Below are 14499 nucleotides of genomic sequence, written 5' to 3'. Positions count from 1 at the left end.
TGTATCTGTGGTCTCTTGCGGTCTGCAAGACCTCTCTCTAGAATCTTCTGGTATAGAGTCTCAGTTGAGAAGTCAGGTGTAATTCTAGTAGGTTTACCTTCATATTTTACTTTTCATTTTTACTTGCTGCTTTTTTTTTTTTTGCTAACGCTGAACTCATTTGGCCAAACTTTTCTGTTAATTAAATGAGAACACAGCTATCAATCATTTAGTTATTTATTTTTCTTTTTTAATTATTTAAAAGTATATTTTCTGTAGAGATATTTTGCTTCATATCAACCTAAGCACACATTTTTTAATTTTTTTTAAATTTTATTCGATATATTTTTTATTTACATTTCAAATGATTTCCCCTTTTCTGGTCCCCTACTCCCCGAAAGTCACATAAGCCCCCTTCCCTCCCTCTGCTCACCCACCCATCCCTTTCCACTTTCCTGTTCTGGTTCTGTCTTATACTGCTACACTGAGTCTTTCCAGAACTAGGGGACACTCCTCCTTTCTTCTTGTACCTCATTTGATGTGTGGATTATGTTTAGGGTATTCCAGTTTTCCAGGCTAGTATCCACTTATTAGTGAGTGCATACCATGATTGATCTTTTGAGACTGGGTTACCTCACTTAGTATGATGTTCTCCAGCTCCATCCATTTGCCTAAGAATTTCATGAATTCATTGTTTCTAATGGCTGAATAGTACTACATTGTGTAGATGTACCACATTTTTTGCATCCATTCTTCTGTTGAGGGATACCTGGGTTCTTTCCAGCTTCTGGCTATTTAAATAGGGCTGCTATGAACATAGTGGAGCATATATCCTTATTACATGCTGGGGAATCCTCTGGGTATATGCCCAGGAGTGGTATAGCAGGATCTTCTGGAAGTGAGGTGCCCAGTTTTCTGAGGAACCACCAGAATGATTTCCAGAGTGGTTGTACCAATTTGCAACCCCACCAGCAGTGGAGGAGTGTTCCTCTTTCTCCACATCCTTGGCAACACCTGCTGTCTCCTGAGTTTTTAATCTTAGCCATTTTACTGGTATAAGGTGAACTCTCAGGGTTGTTTTGATTTGCATTTCCCTGATGACTAGTGAAGTTGAGCATTTTTTTTTAATTTTTTTATTCGATATAATTTATTTACATTTCAAGTGATTTCCCCTTTTCTAGCCCCCCCTCCCCGAAAGTCCCGTAAGCCCCCTTCTCTTCCCCTGTCCTCCCTCCCACCCCTTCCCAGTTCCCCGTTCTGGTTTTGCCGAATACTGTTTCACTGAGTCTGGTACAGGAACACATGAAGGACATACTTAAAGAAATTCAGGAGAAAATGGATCAAAAGTTAGAAGCCCTTGCAAAGGAAACACAAACATCGTTGAAAGAAATCCAAGAGAATACAAAAGCCAACAAGGAGGAAATGCAAAAAACACTTAAAGAAATACAGGAGAACTTTGGTCAACAGGCTGAGGTCATGAAAGAGAAAACACAAAAATCTCTTAAAGAATTACAGGAAAGCACAGACAAGCAAGTGAAGGAGCTAAGCAAAACCATCCAGGATCTAAAATCAAAAGTAGAAACAACTAAGAAAACTCAAAAGGAGACAACTTTGGAGATAGAAAGCCTTGGGAAGAAATCAGGGGACAGAGATGCAAATATCAACAACAGAATACAAGAAATAGAAGAAAGAATCTCAGATGCTGAAGATTCCATAGAAACCATGGACTCAACAGTTAAAGAAAATGCAAAATGCAAAAAGCTTGTAACCCAAAATATCCAGGAAATCCAGGACACAATGAGAAGACCAAACCTAAGGATTATAGGCATAGATGAGAGTGAAGATTTACAACTTAAAGAGCCAGCAAATATCTTCAATAAAATTATGGAAGAAAACTTCCCTAACCTAAAGAGAGAGATTCCCATGAATATACAAGAAGCCTACAGAACTCCAAACAGACTGGACCAGAACAGAAATACTTCCCGACACATAATAATCAAAACACCAAATGTTCTAAACAAAGAAAGAATATGAAAGGCAGTAAGAGAAAAAGGCCAAGTAACATATAAAGGAAGACCTATCAGAATCACAGCAGACTTTTCACCTGAGACTATGAAGGCTAGAAGGTCCTGGGCAGATCTCATGCAGACACTAAGAGAACACAAATGCCAACCAAAACTACTATATCCAGCAAAACTCTCAATCACCATAGATGGAGAAATTAAGATATTTCATGGAAAACCAAGTTTACCCAATATCTATCCACAAACCCAGCCCTAAAAAGGATAATAGGAGGACAACACCAATACAAGGAGGGAAACTTCACCCTGGAAAAAGCAAGATAGTAACCTTTCATCAAACCCAAAAGAAGTTAAGCAATCAAATTTAAAAAATAACGTCAAAAATGATAGGAAGTAACAATCACTATTCCTTAATATCTCTTAACATCAATGGACTTAATGCCCCAATAAAAAGACAAAGACTAACTGACTGGATACGTAAACAGGACCCTACATTTTGCTGCTTACAGGAAACACACCTCAGGGTCAAAGACAAACACTACCTTAGAGTAAAAGGCTGGAAGACAATTTTACAAGCAAATGGTCTCAGGAAACAAGCTGGAGTAGCCATTTTAATATCAGATAAAATTGACTTTCAATCCAAAGTCATCAAAAGAGACTCTGAAGGACACTTCTTGCTGGTCAAAGGAAAAATACAACAAGAAGAACTCTCAATCCTGAACATCTATGCTCCAAACGCAAGGGCACCCTCTTTCATAAAAGAAACTTTATTAAAACTCAAAGCACACATTGCACCTAACACAATAATTGTGGGTGACTTCAACACTGCACTTTCCTTGCTGCTTTTAATACACTCTTTTTATTCTTAACATTTTGTGTTTTAGTTATTATGTGGTTGAAGAGATTCTTTTTTTGGCCAAATCTATTTTGTGTTCTGTAGGTTTCTTTATGTTTATAGCCTTCAATTTCTTTAGGTAAGTGGTGTTTCCTTCTATGATTTTTGAGGATATTTTATGTGCCTTTGAACTGAGAATTTTTTACCCGATTATACTTCTATTATTCAGGTAGCAGTGTGGAATAGAAGATGGAACTGGATTTCTCAGGTGGGCGCAGGCCTCCCAGGCAGAGCTATGGCCTAGGCAGTAAGGTATTAGTTGAAGATTGCAGGTAAAAGTATGGACCGAAAAAAGGTGGCGTTCTGAAAAGATGGAGTAGGCATAAGAGATCTGGGTTTGCTGGACTCCTGGCAGGCAGAGGATTGGGGTATGCCTGTCTCACCTGGCTGTTCCCTGTGAGAGAAGAGCTCCTGAGGGGCAGGCAGAGCTGTGGGCTGTGGAGAATGGTGCCAATCCTGATTGCAAGTAGAGGTGTGGACCAGAAGGAAGATGTAGCCACCATGTAATTTTTTTTAGTGAAACATTTTTGTATATCTTAGTCTTTCATTGTAACTTTAATTTTATTATGTCTCTAAGAGTCTCTAACCACCTGCTCTAAGATTATACACTGAACAAACCCTTCACTATTCCATCCCACATTTTATTCACCAAATGTTCATTTCCCCTTTTTGATTTCTAAACTTTTCAAACATAAAATTTTTCTACTAAGTAATCTGTGTGAATTATTTGAATGTAATAAGAAACGAATTTTAATCTCTTCATCCAAACATTTATACTTGGGATGTGAAAGTACTTTCATACTATTTTATGGCCTTTAATTTAATTGCAGGTTTATACGAAATGCTCAGAGACCTGAATTTGGCAAATAATGCATGAAACTAGAAGATTATTATCACACAAATTTTACTCTTAATTATTATTTTGATGCTCTGGACAGTCACCATTACTAAGGCAACTCTTTTAAGAAAAACATTTAATTGGGGCTGACTTACAGGTTCAGAGGTTCAACTCATTATTATCAAGGGGGAAAGCATCACAGCATCCAGTCAGGCATGATGTAGGAAGAGCTAAGAATTTTTCATCTTGTGCCGAAGGCAAACAGGAGAAGACTGGCTTCCTGGGAGCTAGGATGAAGGTCGTAAAGCCCATGCCCACAATGACACACTTCCTCCAGCAAGGCCACACCTACTCCCACAAGGCCTCACCTTCTAATACTGCTATTCCCTGGGCCAAGAATTTAAAGACATCATAAGTACCAATACATATTTTATTTACATCAGGTTCCCACCTCTACATGCAGTGTGATCTGTACCCCTGGATTCAGGAGATTTCATCAGGAACAGACACCAGACTGCTGCTTTAATTGTGTTCAGTGCCCAGAGAATGAGGTATCCAATGACACAGGTATGTGTTTGTGTGCAGAATAATTTGTTGATATCTTCTCTTTTACAAAATAGAAATTTAAATGAGTCTGAAAGAAACTGGAGATATAAGACACGTGTTTCAATATAATCATTTTACTTATATCAACAATATTCTGAAGCCTGGAAGGAAATGCACTGTCCGCCATAAACACACATTTTGTTCATATTATGTTGGTTACACAGTTTATATTTTCCAAAGAATATTTAATGGAAATATTTTAGCTATTATTCTGTCAGAAAAATTTGTATGTAGTATTGCTATACATATGTCTACTTGTCCTTGACTCTGTGCACAATTTAAATTGACAACATGAACAGTACACTGTCTTGTTATCCTAAAAACCAAATTGGTTCCTGAGAGAGACCAGAGGCTCAGGCTCTTGTTATTATTTAATGAAATGTATTTAAGATGTGAGCTCCTTGGAGAATAGCAGCACTTACTATGACAGAATTAGGGTAAGAGTATAAAATCAAAAATTCACACAAAGATGTGGTAGTGTTATTCTGTGACCTATTGAGAGATAGAGGAAAGATTTGTAAGATGTATTTTGTTGCTTCACATATAGCTTGGAATACATAGTTGAGAACAATAAAAGGGTTTCCCTCAACTAGTGGAAACTGAGGAAATACATCTGATTTGATGATTGTCTTCTGAATGTCAAATATATGCAAAAAATATATGTGTTCCGATATTGACATGCAAAAATCAACCACAGTACAATCATGCAATCATGCACATAATAATTCACCTAAGTATATTTTAGTTGAAAGGTAACTACATCCCCTTCCAATTCTCTATTCAGCACCAACTATTAACCCTGCTTGAAACTGTTATATATGTCTCCTCTGTTCTCAGATTAGTAGCAAAAGGACACTATAGAGATACACTATATATACATTAATTAAGAATAAATTTAATACAAGAGGATAAGAATGGATTGATTTGCATTCTTCTGCATGCTGTCAGTTGCACCAGCACCATGTGAAAGGCTGTCTTTTTCCACTGGATGTTTTTAGTTTCTTTTGTCAAAGATCAAGTAACCCTAGCTGTGTGGGTTCATTTTTGGGTCTTCAGTCTATTCCATTGATCTGCCTGCCTGTCACTGTACCATGACCATTCACTTTTTACCACTTTTGCTCTGTAGTTCTGCTTGAGACCCAGGATTCTGATTCTGCCAGTTCTTATATCCTGTTTTTTTGTTATTCCACATGATGTTGAGAATTGCTCTTTCTAACTCTATGAAGAAGTAAGTTGGGATTTTGATGGGGATTGCATTGACTGTAGACTGTTTGTGGCAAGATGGCTGTTTTTATTATATTAATCCTGCCAATCACAAGTTTGGAGGTCTTTCTATCTTCTGAGGGCTTCTTCAATTTCTTTCTTCAGAGGCTTGAAGTTCTTGTCATACAGATGTTTCACTTGTTTGCTTAGAGTCACACCAATATACTTCATATTGTTTGAAACAATTGTAAAGGGTATCATTTCCCTATTCTCTATCTCAGCCTGTTTATCTTTTGAGTATAGGAATACTACTGATTTGTTTGAGATAATTTTATAGCCAGCCACTTTGCTGAAGTTGCTAATCAGCTGTAGAATTTCTCTGGTAAAGTTTTTGGAGTCACTTAAGTGTTCTATCATATCATCTGCAAATAGTGATACTTTGATTTCTTCCTTTCCAATCTGTATCACTTTGACCTCCTTTTGTTGCCTAATTGTTCTAGCCTTAACTTGAAGTACTATATTGAATAGATATGGAGAAAGAGGGCAGCTATTCCCTGATTTTAGTGGCATTGCTTCAAGTTTCTCTCTACTTAGTTTGATGTTGGCTATTGGTTTGCTGTATATTGCTTTTACTATTTTTAGATATGGGTGTTGAATTCCTGATCTTTCCAAGACTTTTAACATGAAGGGATGCTGAATTTTGTCAAATGGCTTTTCAGCATCTAATGAAATGACCATGTGTTTTTTCATTGAGTCTATTTATGTAGTGTATTAAATTGATGGATTTCCATATGTTGAACCATTCTTGCATCCCTGGGATGAAGCCTACAGGATTGTGGTGATTGATTGTATTGATGTGCTCTTGGATTTATTTGGCATGAATTTTTTTGAGTATTTTTGCACAGATATATTCAAAAGTGAAATTGTTCTGAAGTTCTTTTTCTTTGTTAGATCTTCATATGGTTTTGGTATCAGCATAATTGTGACTTGGTAGAATGAGTTGTGTAGTGTTTCTTCTCTGTATTTTTTGTGGAATATTTCGAAGACTGTTCATATTAGTTTTTTGTTGAAGGTCTACTAGAATTCTGCACTAAAACCTTCTGGTCCTGTGCTATCTGTGCTAGAGCATCTTTTTGGGTATGTGTCCAGAAGTGGTATAGTTGTGTCTTCAGGTTGAACTATTTCCAACTTTTTAAAGAACCATAAAGTTGTTTTTTAGAGCAATTGTACAGGTTTGCAGGAGTGTTCACTTTTCTCCATATCTGGGGCCTGCATGTGCTGTCACTTGAGTTTTTGATCTTAGCCATTCTGGTTGCTGTAAAGTGAAATCTCAGAGTTCTTTTGGGCTGCATTACCCTGATGGATTAGCATACTGAACATTTCTGTAAGAGCTTCTCAGCCATTCAAGACGCCTGTCTTGAAAATTCTATTGAGGCCTGCAACCCAATATTAATAGGGTTATTTGGTTCTCTGGAGTCTAAATTTTTGAGTTCTTTGTATTTTTTGGATAATAACCCTTGTTCAGGGGAAGATCTTTTCCCAATATGCAGGATGTCCTTTTCTCCCATTGATGATATCCTTTGCCTTATCAAAGTCTTTCCGGTTTTTTATGAAGTCCCACTTATTAAGTATTGAACTTAGACTCTGAGACATTGGTGTTCTGTTCAGGAAAATTTCTCCTGTGCCAATAATGTGTTCAAGGCTATTTCTTCACTTTCTCTTCCATTAGATTTAGTGTTTCTGGTTTTATGTTCTGGTCGTTGACACATTTGGACTTGAGTTATGTGCAGGATGATAAATATGGATTGATTTCCAATTTTCTACATGTGAATCACAAGTTAGACCAGCACTACTTTTTGAAGATGTTTTCTTTTTCCATTTTACTGTTTTGATTTCTTTGTCAAAGATCAAGTGTATATTCCTGTGGGGATTTATTTCTGGGTCTTTGATTCTATGCCATACATTGACCTGACTGTCTCTGTTTCAGTAGCATGTGATCTTTATCACTATTTATCTGTAGTACCCTTGCAAGCCAGGGAAGGTGATCACCCCAGAAGTTCTTTTATTTTGCAGAATTGTTGAGATTATCCTGCAACTTTTATTTTCTATATGAAGTTGAGCATTGCTCTTTCCATGCCTTTGAGGAGTTGTGTTGGAATTTTGGTGGGAATTGCATTGAACCTGCAGATTGCCTTTGGTCACATGGTTATTTTCATTGTTAATCCTACTGCTCAGGAACCAGGCTACTGTTACTGGTTTTGTTTCTCTAATTTCATTCTCAGCAACTAAGCATTTCTACAAAGGAAGGCTACTGACTGGTTTGAGAGTAATTTTATATCCACCACTTTGTTGAAGTTGTTCGTTAGCTTTAGAAGTTCTCTTGTAGAATTTTGGGGATCCCTTATACATATGATAATTTCTGCAAATAGTAATACCTTGGCTTCTTCCTTTCCAATTTTTATCCCATTGATCTCCATTTGTTGTCTGACTGTTCTAGCAATAATTTCATATAGTATATTTCAAAGTTAGGGAGAGAGATAGTGAGCATCCTTGTCTTGCCCCTGATTTTAATGTGATTGCTTCACCATTCTCTCCATTCAATTTGATGCTGCCCATTGTCTCAGTGTGTAATATTTTTTATTATGTTTACACATGTGCCATGAATTTCTGATCTCTTCAAAACTTTATTTATTCATTATTTATTTTTCTTTTTCATTATTTTCAATTTAAAATATATAATTATTGTATTTTATGCTCATTATTGTTTTGCCTGCATGTATGTCTATGTGAGTATATCAGATCCACTGTAATAGGAATTAAAGGAATATGTGAACTCCCAAAATGCATCTGGGATTGAACCCTGGTCCTCTGGAGGAGCTGTCAATGAATGCTGTTTACTGCTGAGCCAATTTTTCTGGAATTCACTCCCTTTTTAAGCTTTTTTTAAAAAAAATCAAACAAATGAAATTTATTTTAAAATATACAACTCAAAATTGACATATTTTTGTCTTTGTTTTTTAAGTATGTTTCTTGTATGAAACAGAATGATGGAACCTCTTTACATAACCCAGCCTCTCAGCCTGTGTCTATGTATTGGGCAGTTGAGTATGCTGATGTTTTTAGAGAAGGCATGTTTCTAGAGTGGTAACTGAGAGTTTTATACAGCATCTTCAGGCAGCAGGATTTAAAAAAAAAACATTGGATTGTTGGAGGTTTTAAAATTTCATACCCTATGCTTATTGGCCCACTTTATTCAAGTAGAACACAGCTTCTAGCCCTTTCAAATTTTGGTACTCAATAAATAATAATAATAAATAATAAATAACAAGCAGATAAATATGACCCCATGTGTGTCATTCTCATTCAAACAACCCCATGTAACCTCCTTTTGGTGTCTTATAGTTTTTGTCATACCATAACAAAAAATGAAGTTATTCTAGCTTCATAAGTACTCATGATGTACCAGTTTCAAAACTTTAAAATAAAAATCAGAAAGATTATACATTTCAACATTTAATGTCCAAGAAATTCACCAATTTGTGATCTTTTAAATTATGATTTTTAAAAACTTTTATCAATATCAGAGATAATACTTATAAGTAAGTGTCTTCTCTTTATCTTGAAAGTGGTATGTTACACTACCAGGGACAAACTGCTCCAGAGCATCATGATCTTACTGTTCCCTACAACATCAAATAAGAGAGTTGTTGCTGAACAACTAAATGTTTATTGTGATATCCTCTGATTAATACAGATACTAAATGATCGAATGTATAATGAGGAAATTTTCTTAAGGTTTCTTGTTAATGTTCTCCAGCAGATCTGGAACAGTGTGTGAGCTGTCTACCTGATGAGTATGCCAACACAAAACACACACACTGCCTGAAAAGACATCTCTCCTATCTGGCCTATGAAGACCCACTGGGAATGGCTCTTGCTTGCATGTCCATGTGTTTCTCTGTACTTGCAAGTCTTGTATTTGGTACTTTTGTGAAATACAGTGACACTCCCATTGTGAAGGCCAACAACCGCCATCTCAGTTACATCTTACTAATCTCCATCACACTCTGTTTCCTCTGCTCATTGCTTTTTATTGGGCATCCTAACATGGGTACCTGCATCCTGCAGCAGATCACATTTGGTGTCTTTTTCACAGTGGCTTTATCTACTGTCTTGGCCAAGACAATTACTGTGGTTCTGGCTTTCAAGATTACCACTCCAAGAAGAAGAATGAGATCAATGTTGATATCAGGGGCACCTAACTTTGTCATTCCCCTCTGTACCCTGATCCAACTTGTTCTCTGTGGAATCTGGCTAGCAGTATCACCTCCTTTTATTGATACAGATACACAGTCTGAACATGGGCAGATCACCATTGTGTGCAACAAAGGCTCAGTCATTGCATTCCACCTTGTGCTGTCATATTTGGGATCCTTGGCTCTGGGTAGCTTCACTGTGGCTTTCTTGGCCAGGAATCTGCCTGATAGATTCAACGAAGCCAAATTCCTAACCTTCAGCATGCTGGTGTTCTGCAGTGTGTGGGTCACCTTCCTTCCTGTCTACCATAGCACCAAAGGGAAGGACATGGTGGCTGTGGAGGTCTTCTCCATTTTGGCTTCCAGTGCAGGGCTTTTAGTCTGCATCTTTGTTCCAAAGTGTTATGTTATTTTGATAAGGCCAGATTCAAACTATCTTCAAAATTATAGGAATAAATTACGATATTAAAACTTGCATAGTGTTACATTTTAAAATTATACTTTAGATACCTATATTTATTTTCCTGTGAATAACTACCTCTTCCATTTTTAGATTTAATTACTTTCCTGTAATACTTTTGTAGCCTTGAGTCGTTTTGATATTTCCCCCATGCAGTTTAGCATGTTCTTTTATGTCTTTCTTGTTTACCTCACATTTTGTGGACATGTGGGTCAGATTGTACATTATACCTTCTATTTCTTGAAAACATATTCTCACAACAAGCTTTATAATCCATTGGCCCTCAAGATATTCCCGTTCTAGAGAAAGCATTCATTCTCCTGTACAAGGAGATGCTCAGTTCCACAGCTGGGTATTAATTAGACTCAGCTGAGCTAAATGACTCAGACATTGCCCCCTGTACTGTAAGTAAATGGCCATTACACCAAGTGGAAGGAGTGTCTCTTAGCTCTTAGAACTTGAGATGACAAAACAGGTTTTACTAGGGCAAACAGAGTAGTGTTTGAGTCTTGCTATGGAGGATGCATTGCAGAGTGTCAGAGAACTGTGTCACCAGTGCTTTTGAAGCTGAAGACTCAGAAGGATTTCTGAGATTTTGGAAGCATGAATAATATATGCCCAGGTACAAGCCATAAAATATCCTAGTTGTGCAAGTGGACATGGACTCCAAGCCCTGTCCCTAAACAGATATTTTTCTATTCATATCTGTTGACAAGAGAAAATCAGTTTTCTACAGTGTAGTTATAGTGGTCATGCCATCCACATTCAGAGATGGGTCATGTCTTGTGTTGTAGTTGAAAAACACAACACACAGCCAGAATGGCTAAGATCAAAATCTCAGGAGATAACAGGTCCTGGTGAGGATGTGGAGAAAGAGGAATACTCCTCCACTGCTGGTGGGTTTGCAAGATCGTAAAACCAGTCTGGAAATCAGTCTGGTGGTTCCTCAGAAAACTAGGCATGATATTACCAGAATACTACACCATAATACTCCTGGGCATATACCCAGAGGAATTCCCAGTATGTAATAAGGATACATGCTCCACTATATTCATAGCAGCCTTACTTATAAGAACCTGGAAGGAACCCAGATTTCCCTCAATGGAGGAATGGATACAGAAAATGTGGTATATATACACAATGGAGTACTATTCAGCCATTAAAAACAATGAATTCGGGCGGCGGCGGCGGCGGCGGCGGCAGTGCAGCAGTGGCTGGTCCAGGTGAAGGGCCATCAGCAGTGGAACCAAGGCGACACAGGGTCCAGTTAGGCCCTGCGCCCACGGCCACTGACCTTTGCTGACCAGCCGGGCGGCAAGCAGCTGCAGTTGTGCCGTGCCTTTCCTGCATGGAAGCCACTTCAGAACTCGGCCTCCCAACAGTCAGGAGAGGTGCATCCATCTTGGTTCTGGACTCCAGGGATCGGACAGACTGAGGTACACAAACCGAGGCAGACACCGCGATGGTCTGAGCCCAACGGGCGTTGGCCTGCACCCAGGCCCTGGGCTGGTCGGGGGGCCATAGGGGTGCCAACCCAGCCAGGAGGTTTTTTGTCCAGGCCTGCGTGCGCGCCGCCATTTTGCCTGTAGGACGACAGAGAGCTCTGGCGGGCAGACCTGTAACAGGCATAGCCTGAGGCTAACAAAGCAGGGGTCTAGGCCCCAAAAGGCACAGGACTGACCCCAAGAACTGGGCGGCTTGGTGGGCCATCTGTGAGTCAACCGGCCCAGGAGGTTGTTAGCACAGCAGACTCTCCCGGCACTTTCAGGGAGCGCGGGTGCGCACGACCACCATTCTAGTCACCTGGCAGACCCAATTAACAGTCATAGCCCTAGGGGAACTTTGCTTGGACCTTGGCCTCCCAGGCTTTTTCATGGACTCAGGGACTGGGCGGCCAGGCTAACCTTGTGTGCGCCAGCCCGGTTGGCGGATCGGCTGCCCAGCGGAGTGAGCAGAACACAGGGGAGGTCACAGCAGCATACACCGTTGGCACTCCCTGGGGGTGCACACAGGCTCCATCTGGTCCACAGACACAATGTGGGGCAATGCCTCAGGCGGAAGCCCTCAGCTCTACTCTCTCCGCTTCCGGATCCAGATCAGCCTGGGCGGCAGCACCACATCTCCAAGTCCTGCAATAGGCTAGCTGGGCTTCCGGGCGGCCAGCTGGAAGAAGTCAGTGTGCTCCAGTGAATCCAGCGGGCCCCAGCGGGAGCCTTCGGGTGCCTGCTTTGGGATTTGAACAGCCTGGGCAGCAGCACCCTCTCTAAAAGCAGTGCAGGAGGTAAGCTGTGCACCAGAGGCCAACTGGGAAGGGGCAGCTTGCACTGGTGAGTCCAGCACTGACAAGACAAACTAACACCAGTGAGAACTAGATGACAAAAGGCAAATGCAGGAACGTCACTAACAGAAATCAAGGCAATATGGCAACCTCTGAACCCAATTCTCCTCTACCAACGTGTCCTGGATACCCCATCACACCAGTAAAACAAGATCTGGATTTAAAATCACTGGTCATGATGCTGGTACAGGAACACATGAAGGACATACTTAAAGAAATTCAGGAGAAAACGGATCAAAAGTTAGAAGCCCTTCCAAGGGAAACACAAAAATCATTGAAAGAAATCCAGGAGAATACAAAAGCCAACAAGGAGGAAATGCAAAAAACACTTAAAGAAATACAGGAGAACTTTGGTCAACAGGCTGAGGTCATGAAAGACGAAACACAAAAATCTCTTAAAGAAATACAGGAGAACTTTGGTCAACAGGCTGAGGTCATGAAAGAGGAAACACAAAAATCTCTTAAAGAATTACAGGAAAGCACAAACAAGCAAGTGAAGGAGCTAAGCAAAACCATCCAGGATCTAAAATCAGAAGTAGAAACAACTAAGAAAACTCAAAGGGAGACAACCTTGGAAATAGAAAGCCTTGGGAAGAAATCAGGGGACAGAGATGCAAATATCAACAACAGAATACAAGAGATAGAAGAAAGAATCTCAGATGCTGAAGATTCCATAGAAACCATGGACTCAACAGTTAAAGAAAATGCAAAATGCAAAAAGCTTGTAACCCAAAATATCCAGGAAATCCAGGACACAATGAGAAGACCAAACCTAAGGATTATAGGCATAGATGAGAGTGTAGATTTACAACTTAAAGGGCCAGCAAATATCTTCAATAAAATTATGGAAGAAAACTTCCCTAACCTAAAGAGAGAGATGCCCATGATTATAGAAGAAGCCTACAGAACTCCAAACAGACTGGACCAGAACAGAAATACTTCCCGCCACATAATAATCAAAACACCAAATGTTCTAAACAAAGAAAGAATACTAAATTCAGTAAGAGAAAAAGGCCAAGTAACATATAAAGGAAGACCTATCAGAATCACAGCAGACTTTTCACCTGAGACTATGAAGGCTAGAAGGTCCTGGGCAGATCTCATGCAGACTCTAAGAGAACACAAATGCCAACCAAAACTACTATATCCAGCAAAACTCTCAATCACCATAGATGGAGAAACTAAGATATTTCACGACAAAACCAAGTTTACCCAATATCTATCCACAAACCCAGCCCTAAAAAGGATAATAGGAGGAAAACACCAATACAAGGAGGGAAACTTCACCGTGGAAAAAGCAATATAGTAACCTTTCATCAAAACCAAAAGAAGTTAAGCATTCAAATTTAAAAAATAACGTCAAAAATGATAGGAAGTAACAATCACTATTCCTTAATATCTCTTAACATCAATGGACTTAATGCCCCAATAAAAAGATACAGACTAACTGAATGGATACGTAAACAGGACCCTACATTTTTCTGCTTACAGGAAACACACCTCAGGGTCAAAGACAAACACTACCTTAGAGTAAAAGGTTGGAAGACAATTTTACAAGCAAATGGTCTCCGGAAACAAGCTGAAGTAGCCATTTTAATATCAGATAAAATTGACTTTCAACCCAAAGTCATCAAAAGAGACCCTGAGGGACACTTCTTGCTGGTCAAAGGAAAAATACAAAAAGAAGAACTGTCAATCCTGAACATCTATGCCCCAAATGCAAAGACACCCTCTTTCGTAAAAGAAACTTTATTAAAACTAAAAGCACACATTGCACCTAAAACAATAATTGTGGGTGACTTCAACATTGCACTTTCCTCAATGGACCGATCAGGAAAACAAAAACTAAACAGGGACACAATGAAACTAATTGAAGCTTTGGACCAATTAGATTTAACAGACA

At 39.2% G+C, this 14499-nt stretch overlaps 1 protein-coding gene across 1 annotated transcript in view; it reads left to right on the top strand.

Annotated features, from left to right (window-relative positions):
• Positions 1-13610, top strand: part of LOC127671249 (vomeronasal type-2 receptor 116-like) — a gene marked incomplete at its 3' end in the record, with an annotated part of 32195 nt that extends 18585 nt beyond the window's left edge. Inside the window, exons 5-7 of the mRNA XM_052165985.1 lie at positions 4177-4300; positions 9363-10254; positions 13589-13610. Of these exons, the coding sequence (XP_052021945.1) occupies positions 4177-4300; positions 9363-10254; positions 13589-13610 (1038 nt within the window). The remainder of the gene's footprint in view (positions 1-4176; positions 4301-9362; positions 10255-13588) is intronic.
• Positions 13611-14499: the final 889 nt, after the last annotated feature.

The sequence above is a fragment of the Apodemus sylvaticus genome, chromosome 20, assembly GCF_947179515.1.
Source record: "Apodemus sylvaticus chromosome 20, mApoSyl1.1, whole genome shotgun sequence".
Classification (NCBI taxonomy): domain Eukaryota; kingdom Metazoa; phylum Chordata; class Mammalia; order Rodentia; family Muridae; genus Apodemus; species Apodemus sylvaticus.
This window is presented reverse-complemented; position numbering and strand designations above follow the sequence as displayed.